We start from the raw sequence: 13,335 nt of genomic DNA on the forward strand, positions 1-13,335 counted from the left end.
ACCAAGCCAGTGGCAGAGGTAAAACCTAAGGGAGGTACAGAAGATTTGTCCAGAAGGGAAAAGCCTTTCATTTCCTCCTGGTGCAGCTCTTCCATTTGAAGGTCTGTGGCCTTCTGTGCTTTATCCATCTCATTAACGGTGTCCTTTTTAGTTTGTTCAATCAACAATCGTAGTTCCCCTGTGAGAGAGTTCTTCATGTCCTCCATAACTTCCTTCAGATAAGAACACACTCCCTTCACAACAGAGGCTGACTCCTCTGCTCTCTGTTTTTGTTCCTCCTCAAGATAGATTAGGACTTGCTGATGGTTAGATTGCATTTGTGTTTTGAACTGGTGCAGTTGTCCCTGAATATCCTGTTTCAGAGAATCGTGTAAATATTTTTGTCTCTGAACAATTTGTTGTTGGTTTTCCTCCATTTGACAGGGAAGGTAATCCAACCTCAGCTGCACATCTGTCTGATGAGCCTCCACACATTCACTGAGTTTGCGAATGGCATTCTCCTGCATTGTCAAACTATGATTGGTGTGGGTCCATTGATGTTCCAGTCGTCCAGTGATCACAGAGACACCTCTCCCAGTCTCTCTGGGCAGGGTAACAGGAAGAGGTTGAGGTGAGGGTAATGGTGGAGAGGTTATAGGCGAGCCAGAAACCTGGGGATTAGGGTCAGTGCTATCCAACTCCATTAGTTCCTCGAATCCTTCCACAATGAAAGAATCTTGAACACGATTACCATTAGGTGTGTCCACATTGACACAGTATGGGGTTCCAACAAAAGACATGATTCAACCTTGTGTGGATGGTGTCATGGGTGTTTCTCTTCAAGTGGTGTCATGGGTGTTTCTCTTCAAGTCCCTGTTCGGGCGCCACTTCTGTAGCGGTATTAATTAGAGAAAGGTAAAGAAGATTTTGTTCGGGCGCCAGGCAGGTATTAACCCTGCCGAAAGAAAAATAGTAGAACAGTGAGAGTACCACTACCAGACCCACACACATCAACAGAAGAGACTGCCTAGAGTGTAGCCTGTTGACCAGATAGCCAGCGGATAGAAAAAAGAATACACACCCTATAGATCCCACATCACATCACAGTCCTTCCACAATTCTTGGTAACCCCACCAAGCATACCTCATATAACAATAATGGCAGAGCAAATAAACAGCAACTTCATACAATAACGAATGAAACCAGTCATCACACAGAGGATTTGCAAGAGTTTGTATTCTCTTCCAGGGAAGGAGTGCAGAGGGTATGAATGTGTGGTGTTCATATACACACTAGTCCAGCTCCAATGAAACTTCAATGCATTTATGAAAATAGAGTCGGTTGCAGTGTAAAGCACTGGACCATAGCGGGAAGAGAAAGAGAGAAAGGGAACAAGAGAGGTCTTAGCTGTGGTCTTGAGGTTGCAGGTGTACGGTCTGACTGTCCGAATGGAGTGTTGGGTTGTAGTTGAACGCTTCGCAACAATGTTGCTACTAATCCCTTTGATCCATAACCGTCGCGGTCCCACATGAGAACCACCACGTCGTCGAGCGATCACACCGAGGATTGTTCCAAACACTGTACAACCACATACGCTGAAGATCAACAAACAAACAGAGCAGCATAACACACAACCAAAACTGTCGCCCCAATCAATAGCTCCTCCCCAATAGAGCTTAACGAGCTCTTTTATCTCTTCCTTCCTACTGCTCATGCGCTCTTAAAGTGGCAGCGCACTTAAGTGCAGGATTTCGCCACAGTGTCATGTGGGTGATCAGTTTGCTGATGTCAACGTTGTGAACAGAGTGCCTCATGGTGGCGGTGGGGTTATGGTATGGGCAGGCATAAGCTACGGACAATGAACACAATTGCATTTTATCTATGGCAATTTGAATGTACAATTTGAATGTACAGAGATACCATGACATGACCCCGGCGGATGAATGGCATTGTCGTGCCATTCATCCGCCGCCATCACCTCATGTTTCAGCATGATAATGCTCAGCCTCATGTCACAAGGATCTGTACACAATTCCTCGAATCTGAAAATGTCCCCATTCTTCCATGGCCTGCATACTAACCGAACATGTCACACATTGAGCACGTTTGGGATGCTCTGGATTAAAGTGTACGACAGCGTGTTCCAGTTCCCGCCAATATCCAGCAAATTTGCACAGCCATTGAAGAGTGGGACATCATTGCACAGGCCACAATCAACAGCCTGACAAACTCTATGCGAAGGAAATGTGTCGCGCTGCATGAGGCAAATGGTGGTCACACCAGATACTGACTGGTTTTCTGATCCACACCCCTATCTTTTTTTTAAGGTATCTGTGACCAACAGATGCATATCTGTACTCCAAGTCATGTGAAATCCATAGATAAGGGCCTAATGAATTTATTTAAGATTAACTGATATCTTTACAGTATATGAACTGTAACACAGTAAAAAAAAAAATAGAGTTGCTATTGGACAACTTCAGGTAGGTCCCCTGTAGGTCCCGCCCCATTATGTTCCAGTTGCTTCCGTTTAAGAAATGCTTTGCAACAGAATCAGCATAATGAATACGCCCCTGGGTAAACTGAGTCTGAATGAGAGATTACTACAGGGATTTAAACCAGCTTTAGGGGGCAAACTGGGTCTCAAATCCACTGAAGACGTTTTGAACGTGACCGTAATCCATGTACACTGCATCTCTCTGCCCACTGGCTTTTGTCTTCTAGTATTACACGACAGTCATAACAACTCTCTCCAAGTAGTAACAACTTTCAGGACATCACTTAGATCACTTTTACACTACTGCAAACAGATCATGCTTGATACACAGACATACACCTGTGATACAAACTCACATAGCTTACATGATCCACTTGTCCATGTTTGAGCCTTCATGAAAACAAGCAGAGCACCTAGGGAAGCTATATTGGCACTCATGGAAATAAAGTGATTGTGACTGGGCATTCTATTGGTATGACATGCATTTCTCTCTGTAGGCCCAGCTATGAGGCTGTTAAAGGGCTCTGTCTTTGCCCATTGAGCTACATGTGCTTTATCCAGTCTCTCTCCACCTGCTGCATGAGCACATATGCACATAGCCTGCCTAGTCCTAAAGGGTTATTGAGAGACATGCAAAAACACTGGACATTCTGCAGAAAGACTCCACAACGATGCAATAATAAAGGAGTAAAGACATGGTCGAGAAAAGGTTAGAATACATCTAGCCTAATCTTCAAGGTTTGCTGTGGGTTGAGCCTTCCTTAAAATCAATAATGGACCTGTCACTAATTGTTGAGCCACATAACCTAATGTCCGGATTTGCCTAAATCTCTTATCACCAAGGTAGGTAAAGCTAAGAAAAAAATGCATGAGTAATATTGCTACCCCAGTTGATATTTTAGAAAAGGCGATTGTCTAAACAGGTAAGAAATTCACGCTGTCACTGTATGACACCCCTCCCCATCCCATTCCATTGATCGGCCGTTGGGCTTCTCTCTCACCTGTATTGTGACGATGCCTTGCCAAGACCCACTGCATCTGTTCAGTTCGCTCTCCCATCCTACGCTTGTCCACCTCGAGCTCACCTGGACCAGTGCTCTGCCGGGGATAAACCCTGTAAAACTCCACAGCGACAATATTGCGCTGAACCGTGGCTGGCAGAACACACACGTACCTCCCTATGAATCCAGCCACGGTACTTCAAGTGACAGGTTCCACTGGAATCCGGGCCAGGCAATCAGATAAAGGTCGCAGCTGGATCATACCCTAACCTTCAGTCAAAACCGTGCAGACACGCGCTCCATTTACTCTGCCTTGGAATTCAAGGTCTTAATTCTTCGATAAATTGCAACACGTCGTCGATATGTAGGATATCCGCTGACCGACGTCTCTTCACGCCATGTATGAGAGCCGGGAGGTTCATCCATACAATGTTTCTCACTGATAGAGAGTTTAGTTGAACAAATAAATCGCTACACAATCGTTTTATATTGTGTGTATCATCTGTGACAACCAACCGGACAACTCCCGAACCCAATCAGACTACTTCAAGTAGCTGGTCCCAAGAAATTAGTTGTTGTAATACCAGCCGACAGACCAATTTTTACCCCTGAAAAGATACGTCGTTTCTATTCCCATTCCCTATTCCGCAGCTGCGGATCAAACACGAATCACCACTGCGTCATTTACGTAGGAACTTTACGTCATCCATCGCCCTACAATAGAGCCAGTTGGATTTGCGTCGTTCACGCAGGCTTCGGCGATTGTATGCACTGTATAACCGCTGGCATACTGTGAAATGCACGACTGGTGGTTTGTGAATGTCGAGGAATCTCCAACTGTAGAGTTTGGGCGTGGACTCGCGTCATTTCTTGAGCTACACTTTTATTAAATAGGTGTGCCCTGCGCTCAAACTGGCTCTAAATGCAAAACATGGGCAGACCACATTTTCTTTAAAATATCAGCAAAACAAATATTATTACAAGCACATAATTAGCCAAATGCATTTTCCATGAATAGGCAAACACTATTAGACTACACAAATTGGGAAGGCTACCCTACAGCCATCAGTATGCTACGACCTCAATAGCTTTGGGTCATCTCTCCATGGCAGACTGTCAGGCATCACCCTAAAATAGAAATAAGCTGTCTGAAATATTAATTCTTAGTAATGTCGACACTGTTGACAATAGGCCTACTTGATATCCCAAAATGGATACTGATTTTCAGAGTTGTAAGTTTGTTGTATATAACACATAATCATCAGCCCATCTTACAGTATAGGCAACAAGGCACAGGCACATAGGCACAAAACCTGACTGTTGGCATTGGCATTGCATTGACATTTATTTGAGTATTGACTGAGCCCTGCTGGCCATGCTTGTTAATGTCAAATATTACTGCTGTGTGTTTTAGGAATGCAGAAATGTTGCTATAGGCATCTGCCATGATGTTCCTCCTGCTATAAGTCATCCTTCTATATCCTGCTTCCTCCCATATATTAGTATTATTAGTACATGGAGGTAACCACCTTAATGCATTACTACAGTGGTGAGAAAAGGTTTAAATGTTATAATTGAATTGTCAAAAACTAGACAAAAGCAGCCAGGCCCAGAAAACATGTTTATTTTTATTTAACGAGGCAAGTCAGTTAAGAACAAATTCTTATTTACAATGAAGGCCTACCAAAAGGCAAAAAGCCTCCTGTGGGGACAGGGGCCTGGGATTAAAAATTAAAAATAAATATAGGACAAAACACACATCACAACAAGATAGACAACACAACACTACATAAAGAGAGACCTATAAGACAACAACATAGCAAGGCAGCAACACATGACAACACAACATGGTAGTGACACAATATAAGAACAACATGGTAGCAACACAACATGGTAGCAGCACAAAACATGGTACAAACATTATTGGGCACAGACAACGGCACAAATGGCAAGAAGGTAGAGACAACAATACATCACACAAAGCAGCCACAACTGTCAGTAAGAGCATCCATGACTGAGTCTTTGAATGAAGAGATTGCGATAAAACTGTCCAGTTTGAGTGTTTGTTGCAGCTCGTTCCAGTCGCTAGCTGCAGCGAACTGAAAAGAGGAGCAAACCAGGGATGTGTGTGCTTGGGGGACCTTTAGCAGAATGGGACTGGCAGAACAGGTGTTGTATGTGGAGGATGAGGGTTGCAGTGAGGCCTAAGAGGGTTTTATAAATAAGCATCAACCAGTGGGTCTTGAGATGGGTATACAGAGATGACCAGTTTACAGAGGAGTATAGAGTGCAGTGGTGGCAAATCTGATGGCCTAATGGTAAAGAACATCTAGCCGCTCGAGAGCACTCTTACCTGCAGATCTATAAATTATGTCTCCATAATCTAGCATGGGTAGCATGGTCATCTGAATCAGGGTTAGTTTGGCAGCTGGGGTGAAATAGGAGCGATTACGATAAATCTAGACTTTGTTTTGCCTAACTTTAGCCTGCAGCTTTGATATGTGCTGAGAGAAGGACAGTGCACCATCTAGCCATACTCCCAAGTACTTGTATGAGGTGACTACCTCAAGCTCTAAACCCTCAGAGGTAGTAATAACACCTGTGGGATGAGGGGCATTCTTCTTACCAAACCACATGACCTTTGTTTTGGAGGTGTTCATAACAAGGTTAAGGGTAGAGAAAGCTTGTTGGACACTCAGAAAGCTTTGTTGTAGAGCATTTAACACAAAATCCAGGGAGGGGCCAGCTGAGTAAAAGACGGTATCATCTGCATTTAAATGGATGAGAGCGCTTCCTACTGCCTGAACTATGTTGTTGATGTATATTGAGAAGAGCGTGGGCCTAGGATCGAGCCTTGGGGTACTCCCTTGGTGACAGGCAGTGGCTGAGACAGCAGATTTTCTGACTTTATACACTGCACTCTTTAAGAGAGGTAGCTAGCAAATCAGCCCAAAGACCCCTCATAGACACCAATACTCCTTAGCCGGCCCACAACAATGGAATGGTCTACCGTATCAAAAGCTTTGGACAAGTCAATAAAAATAGCAGCACAATATTGCTTAGAATCAAGGGCAAAGGTGACATCATTGAGGACCTTTACGGTTGCAGTGACACATACATAACCTGAGCGGAAACCAGATTGCGTACCCAAGAGAATACTTTAGACATCAAGAAAGCAAGTTAGTTGATTATTGACAAGTTTTTCCAACACTTTTGATAAAATAGAAATAGGACTATAACAGTTAGGATCAGCTTGATCTCCCCCTTTAAATAAAGGACGAACCAAATCTAATGTGGAGTTTGAATATTTTTTATTTTTTAAATCTCATATGTAATTGATGGGGGAATACAAATAATCATACTTGGATAGATGAGGGCTATAGCTGACTGGTGAAAATCAGACAGCTCAATAATCACAGTAGACTTGTCGGTAGAATACAATGGTAGGCAGGTATCCTGTTGGGCCAGTAACCAAAAGTTTTCTGGTTTGAATCCCAGAGCAGACTTGAAGAAAAATATGTTGATGTGCCCTTGAGCAAAGCACTTAACCCTAATTGCTCCTGTAAGTCACTCTGGATAAGAGTGTCTGCTAAATGACAAAAATGACAATGTAGGCATACAGTAGTATTTGACTGAACTAGAGCTGTATTATTTGAATGATGTCATCCCCTTAGCATCACAGGGAGATATTTTATTTAGATACAGTCAACAGTCAGGGACAGTGGTGCAAGAAAGTACTCAACTAAATCCATGGACTGAACACACTTGAGATAAAATTGGAAACACACAAACAACAAGCATATTTTCCCCTTTACAAATGTGACAGTGACTCACAAACACACACATTTTGAGGCAGAATGATGCCACACATTGGGTATGCAAATCTTTGACTTCTGTTATATATATCTGTACAGTATATACAATTTAATTACTATTGTAGTAATTATTATAGTAGGCTTCTAACAAGAATTTCACAATAATTTATAAAAAAAAAAAAAGACATCCTAAGCTCTAGGGCTAGGCAGAGAGAGATACAGTAAATTGAACCAAGACACAATGCAGTCTAAAGATATGGTCACCCCCACTGTTTGCAGCCCAGATGGTACATCCCAGTCCTTCTCCTTTACCTCCCTCTGTTTTCACTGTGCCCTCCATCTCTCTACTTACTCTCACTCTCTGTCTTGAGGACATTACTGAGTTCCGGCTGACAGCCTTTGAGCAGCAATTCCATCCCTCCATCCTTCCGGCCATTGTTACAGAGCTGTTGGAGAGGAGAACAGAATAGCCTGAGGGTATGTACTCCCAGATTTCTACCTCCTCACCCTTCATGCAATTTCAGTATTTTGGTCAATGGGATTATCACAGCCTGTGCAACTCCTATCTTCATATCCTGTGCCAGCATCGAGCATCCTCAGATGCATCCGTTTTAGTATCTCTCTGTTTTTTCTTTAATTCTCTCTCTCTCTTATTTTCTTGCCTTTGGATCATTCTGTATCCCCACTATGTTATTACTCTCTCCTCTCCTTATTCCTGTCTGCTTTCCTCCATCTTGACCTCCATTAACATTACATACTGTATGACTCATGCCATTTTAGAGATAGACAGGGAGAGAGAGATATAAATAAATATACAGAGACAATATTTATTGCTTGCTGAGACTGGATTAACAGTTGTGTCAGACAGTGTGGTGAGTGCAGAGGACATGCATGCACCTCTGTGCCTCTGTCAACTGGGCTCTTTTTTTAGCAGCTGCAGCAGCGTGATTACTCCGTCTGTTACAAAACGTGCAGTTAACTTTCCCATGAGATTGCTCTTGACAGGATACTGGACTTAAAGTGTTGCTTCCCCTGGAAGTTTGTTCTACAGATGTAATAAACAAACCAGATAATGTATATAGCAGGAATAATATGGTTCTGTTTATGTCATCTTGTCTGTCAAGGTCACATGATGGCTCTGTCTCTACTGACATGAAGCAACATGATGACATGATGCTTCATTCTGCAGTGAATAAGGAGGTGTAAAATACTTCCTGTGTATGTTGATGCTCCCTGTCTGTATAATAACACCAAGGGACAGTAGAGCAGATAACAGAGTCTAATCTGTGTGATTATCTGTCTGCCTCTGTTTGCTGTTTTCCATCAGTAAAGCAGTGCTGACCTGAAAGACACTCCTGACCAACCCCACCTGTTTCTGGATCCTATGGAAGCTAAGGCTAAGAGCGGGGCACCAGCGCCCAGGGCATCCTCTAAAGCAGAGAAGACGGAGAAGAAGGAGGCAGCTCCCCCTAAAAAGGTTGACCCCACTCAAGTAGAGCCTCCACCCCCAGCGGCCCCTGTGGAAGAGCCTCAAGTGGAGGATGGCTCAGCTGAACCAGAGGGTGCACCAGAGGGGGAAGAGGCAGCAGAGGCCAGCACAGACTCCCTGGAAAGCCTGAAGCCCTTCCTCATTGGTGGTGCCATCATCGCTGCTGGTGCCATCCTGTTGGGGGCACTGTTGTTGGCACGAAGAAATTAATCACCACCACTCATCATCAAAACCTATTGGTTGATGGGTTAACGAGTCACTTGCTGATTGGTTCATAGACTATCATGCAGCTGGTAGAGATGGGGGATGGGGAGCCACTTTGCTTCTTAAGTATATTTCAGTCCAGTATGCACTGAAACATTTTGATGTTTCTGGGTCTACTAATACATAAGTTAGTAGTAGAAACACAGTAACTTTATATTGTTTGATTTGAAAAAGGTCATATGAAGTATATTAAACATACTATTGTGAGTGCTTAGCAGGTTTGGGGTCAATTTAATTTAAATTCCAGTCAATTCAGGAAGTACACTGAAATTCCAATTCTCTTGAATCCTTTTCAATATAGAACATTTGGAATTTGAATTTTGTTTAATTTCTGAATGGAAATTAAATGGAATTGATCCCAACCCTGGTGCCTAGTATGTGCTATTTTTATGCTCGTATTGCTTTTGCTGTAAATACCTGGTCCCTGCAGATTAGATGTGAACCCTTTTGAATAACGGTTTTAGACCAGGAGATATCGTTATATCAATTCAGGGGAAGTTGCATGGTTTAGAGAAGGCTGTGTGTAAGTGATGTCAGTAATGTCAGATAATAGTGTGACAGATGAAGTAACTTAAATAATTGTATGTGATAGACTTCCATTTCAGTCTCTACTGATGCTGAGGTAATAACATTTCATAGTCAAATTGCCCCTATATCCCAAATCAATATGTACATTGAGATTATAGTCAAAGTTATGCCTGGCTGTCTGCGTTTACTGCCCCGGTGACACAAATGGAGTATAAACCAAAAGCATATACACTAAATTGCCAAACCTATTGCCAAAAATATTATATTTTAACCCTGTGTGTTGACACTGAAATCCCTTGGTGTGTCCATTTGTCAAATGTATTAACAGCTTGCATACTACAATTTCTCTGGAGCAATAGTGTAGCCTCTATTTATTTGAAGACCATACATGTTAGAGAGTGTTAGTGCGAGAGACAGTGCAGCTACTGTAATAGTACTGTACATTGTATGAATTTTGATTCAGAATGAAAATATTCTACATGCAATATGTGGTGTACCAATCAATGTATGTAGTAGCTTGGCCAGTCATGCTCACCAAATCAGCATATACACAAATATATTACATCCATCTCCAACCTCCAGGAAAGCCTTGAAAGTATGATGAAATGATGATAATACATGCATTACAGTGTATTTTGTAATACATTCATATTTTTTGATAGTTTGATGAACCTAGAATTCAAGTAGAAAGCATGCATTATTGATGGGGGTAGAGAAATAGCTGGATTTATTTAGTAGATCAACTGAGATTGTTTCCTCTTTTGTTTCCCTATTCATTACAGAGAAGCTCTCCTATTTTTGATAACATACAAACAGTTTATTTTATTTTATAAGAGGCCTAGGAGATTTAACACCCAATCAAACATCTTGCTTGAACACTGGCATGTAGCGTACCATGATGCAATATCAATACCTCCAGCACAGCAACAGAAGACACATATTCTGCAGATACATGTTCAAATAGCCTAGTCGTCACAGAGTACTAAATAAAATCTAGCAGTTATTTTCCTTGGTCTCAAAGAGCGTATAAATGCAATAATTCCAGTAGGACTACACATTTTAGCACATGTTCTGTATGATATTAAAATAATGGCAATGATGGTGAAATGTTGATGGGTAATACTATTGTAAATGGAGAATGGGAACCAGATGATGGTGATAGCGGTGATTATGATGGGGATTAAACCTATATTTTCTTGATATCCCAGCTCCCTATGACATATTTTCCCTCTTGCACACTCAATCCCCTGCCCCCAAAGCTCCTTGTGTAAATCCAAATGGTTGTCTTGTGACTTGACCTGACCTTTATTAAAGGCAATGAACACGCTTGCATAGACTAAAGGGTCTCTTTGATAGCTGTGAATCATTTTGTGTCCTACACTCTCCACCAATAGAAATTGCTAGGGTTCATTGTGTTGAGATTGAAGCACTCCTCTCATTGTTTCCTTTCCTCCATCATCACTGATATGAATAGGACTGATTGGCTATAGACTGTATTATGTCCACCATTCACATGTCAGCAGTCATGAAAAGGAGACATTTTAAATGTTATCATGCTGGCCAATAGGGTTTCTAAACATCGTGCGGTTTTAAAAATCTGAATTCTCAAAGAGATACAGTAGCCAGTTCCAGATGTGATTAATGTGAATCTAGTATTCGAGTAACCATGTGTATGTGACCAATAAAATTTGAAGATTTGAATCTAGTATTGTACTAGTCCAAAAAAGAAAACTGAGGGGGAGTCATATTCTAAACAGACCCCTAATATATTCGGAAAATCTAATGTGTACCATGAAAACAACAATATGTTAAAGGTAAATAGATCTATGAATGAGGCGCAGCTCATTCAATTCCAACATTTCTAGAACCCCCTGTAACGTTGCAGCCCCTGGACATGCCCCAGTCAGTTGCCAACTTAGCGACTTTGTCCCTATATTTAGCGAGTATTCAGACCCCTCTAGCGACACATTTTCAAAAAAGCAACAAGTGACAAATCTAGCAACTTTTTCTGGTGTTACATTACATACTCTGACGTGAAAACACGTATCGTTCTTACTCTTCTCAACAAGCAGCGGGTGCTGCGGTGGGCCCCCGTCCGAAAGCACTCACAGGCGGCCCAATCGTCGCGCAGCTGTCCCTCCCAGCTGCAGTCAGAGCAGGAGATGTTCACCCCTCTGCGTCCAGACTGCAAATGAATCAGGCTACTAATGTCTCTTTTTGGTCCATTTAGATTGTTAATGTAGATTGTATACAACAAAAAATATATAAAAAATATTACGGTTAAAAATGTTCATGTTTTACTGTGACTTGTTGTAGGCTGCTAAGTGGACCATAAGGTTAAAAACCAAACCAAATTAAGAAAACTAAACTAAAAAACTAAAAAATAAGTAACTATTTTGGGTTACTTTTGCCGGTCCCAAGCCCGGATAAAGGAGGGAGGGTTGGAATTGTGACATAAAAAAAAACAAGAACCGACAGAAGAAAGTTCATTTATAGTTCTAAACATATTTAGGGTGTTTTTTTACTCACGTTTTGTCTCTCCCACGACGTTATTCCTCTCTCATACAGCATCCATCACAATTACATGCACATTGCCAATTGTGCAAATTAGGGGACGTAATTTTGCGACTTCTAGGACAGCCAATAGCTACTTTCCTTACTGAGGAGTTGGCAACACAGCCAGTATTGAGGGAGGAGCGACGCGCGTTAGCCTAGCTAGCTACATGTTCTTCCTGTGTGCTTTCTTGTCTGTTTGCAAGGGTTACTGCGGAACATCTTTTACTTTACAGTGAGTCAATAACTACTTTATTGTTTGAGTCTCTATTTCGCCATGATATAAAGCATGTCTATGTTGTGTGCTAACACTTTTTGGTTAATTAGCTAACTCTATGCAACGGGTTTGAAAACGTGTGCGCTAGCTAGTACTGTGTAGCTAGCTAGCACGCTTGTTGACATGCCCGCGCTAAGACTGAGCGTCAGTAAAACATAAAGCAAGTTATCTACAAAATTGATAGGCTATGCAATTTTCGTTGAATATCTACCATTTTCTTCAAGACACCCGTCTGCCGTTGGCTGGCTAGCTTGTTAACATTAAATACATAAATTATTTTTTACATTTGTCATTTAACAGATGCTCTTATTCAGGGCAATTTACAGTAAAGTGCATACATTTTTTCGTAATTTGTTTTCAGGGCCCCAGTCGATCGGATCAAAATGATTATCCCGGTCCGGTGCTTCACCTGTGGGAAAATCGTTGGGAATAAATGGGAGGCGTACCTTGGCCTCCTTCAAGCTGAATACACTGAAGGGTGAGATACTCATGTCTGTTATTATTTACATTGTATTTCCCTAAGATGAATCCCTTTCTCCAAATATTGTGTTCACTTATTTCATTAGTAGCTACATAGGCTACTCCTGATAAACCTATTACAAACTCTAGTGTCTCCCATTTGTTTGGTTGGCAGTGATGCCCTTGATGCTCTTGGTCTGAAGAGGTATTGCTGTCGGAGGATGCTGCTGGCTCATGTAGACCTCATTGAGAAGTTGCTGAATTATGCACCCCTGGAGAAATGATGGATACAACAACCACATACAAGAATCATATGGCTTATTTATGGACAAGCCCTGGCTGACTGCCAGTGAGGCAGTGCACCCTGATGGATTGACATCCTCAAGAGACTATTTTCACACCTTGTTTGAATCGTACATGTTTTTTTGTTGTTGAATAAAGCAATAAATACTACTCAATTATAATAAGTGCTT

The 13,335-nt window shown here is 41.9% G+C and overlaps 2 protein-coding genes and 1 long non-coding RNA gene across 5 annotated transcripts in view; 2 read left to right on the forward strand and 1 right to left on the reverse strand.

Annotated features, from left to right (window-relative positions):
- Positions 1–4,218, reverse strand: part of LOC139575898 (diacylglycerol lipase-alpha-like) — a 49,975-nt gene extending 45,757 nt beyond the window's left edge. Inside the window, exon 1 of one of the 3 annotated variants that reach the window (XM_071401327.1) lies at positions 3,478–4,217. The gene's annotated coding sequence lies outside the window, so the exon portion shown is untranslated. Of the gene's footprint in view, positions 1–3,477 lie in introns of all 3 variants that reach the window. The other 2 variants (XM_071401329.1, XM_071401330.1) reach the window with 2 other exon arrangements.
- Positions 4,219–7,630: 3,412 nt separating this feature from the next.
- On the forward strand, positions 7,631–10,903 carry LOC139575903 (uncharacterized). The gene is made up of 2 exons (XR_011675027.1): positions 7,631–7,769; positions 8,620–10,903. It is a non-coding gene; the product is annotated as an uncharacterized lncRNA (long non-coding RNA).
- Positions 10,904–12,205: 1,302 nt separating this feature from the next.
- On the forward strand, positions 12,206–13,329 carry LOC139575902 (DNA-directed RNA polymerases I, II, and III subunit RPABC5-like). Its single transcript, XM_071401338.1, has 3 exons — positions 12,206–12,361; positions 12,765–12,881; positions 13,038–13,329. The coding sequence occupies exons 1-3, from the start codon at positions 12,297–12,299 to the stop codon at positions 13,144–13,146; spliced, it is 291 nt and encodes a 96-aa protein (XP_071257439.1). The 5' UTR covers positions 12,206–12,296; the 3' UTR covers positions 13,147–13,329.
- Positions 13,330–13,335: the final 6 nt, after the last annotated feature.

The sequence above is a fragment of the Salvelinus alpinus genome, chromosome 5 (assembly GCF_045679555.1).
Source record: "Salvelinus alpinus chromosome 5, SLU_Salpinus.1, whole genome shotgun sequence".
Classification (NCBI taxonomy): domain Eukaryota; kingdom Metazoa; phylum Chordata; class Actinopteri; order Salmoniformes; family Salmonidae; genus Salvelinus; species Salvelinus alpinus.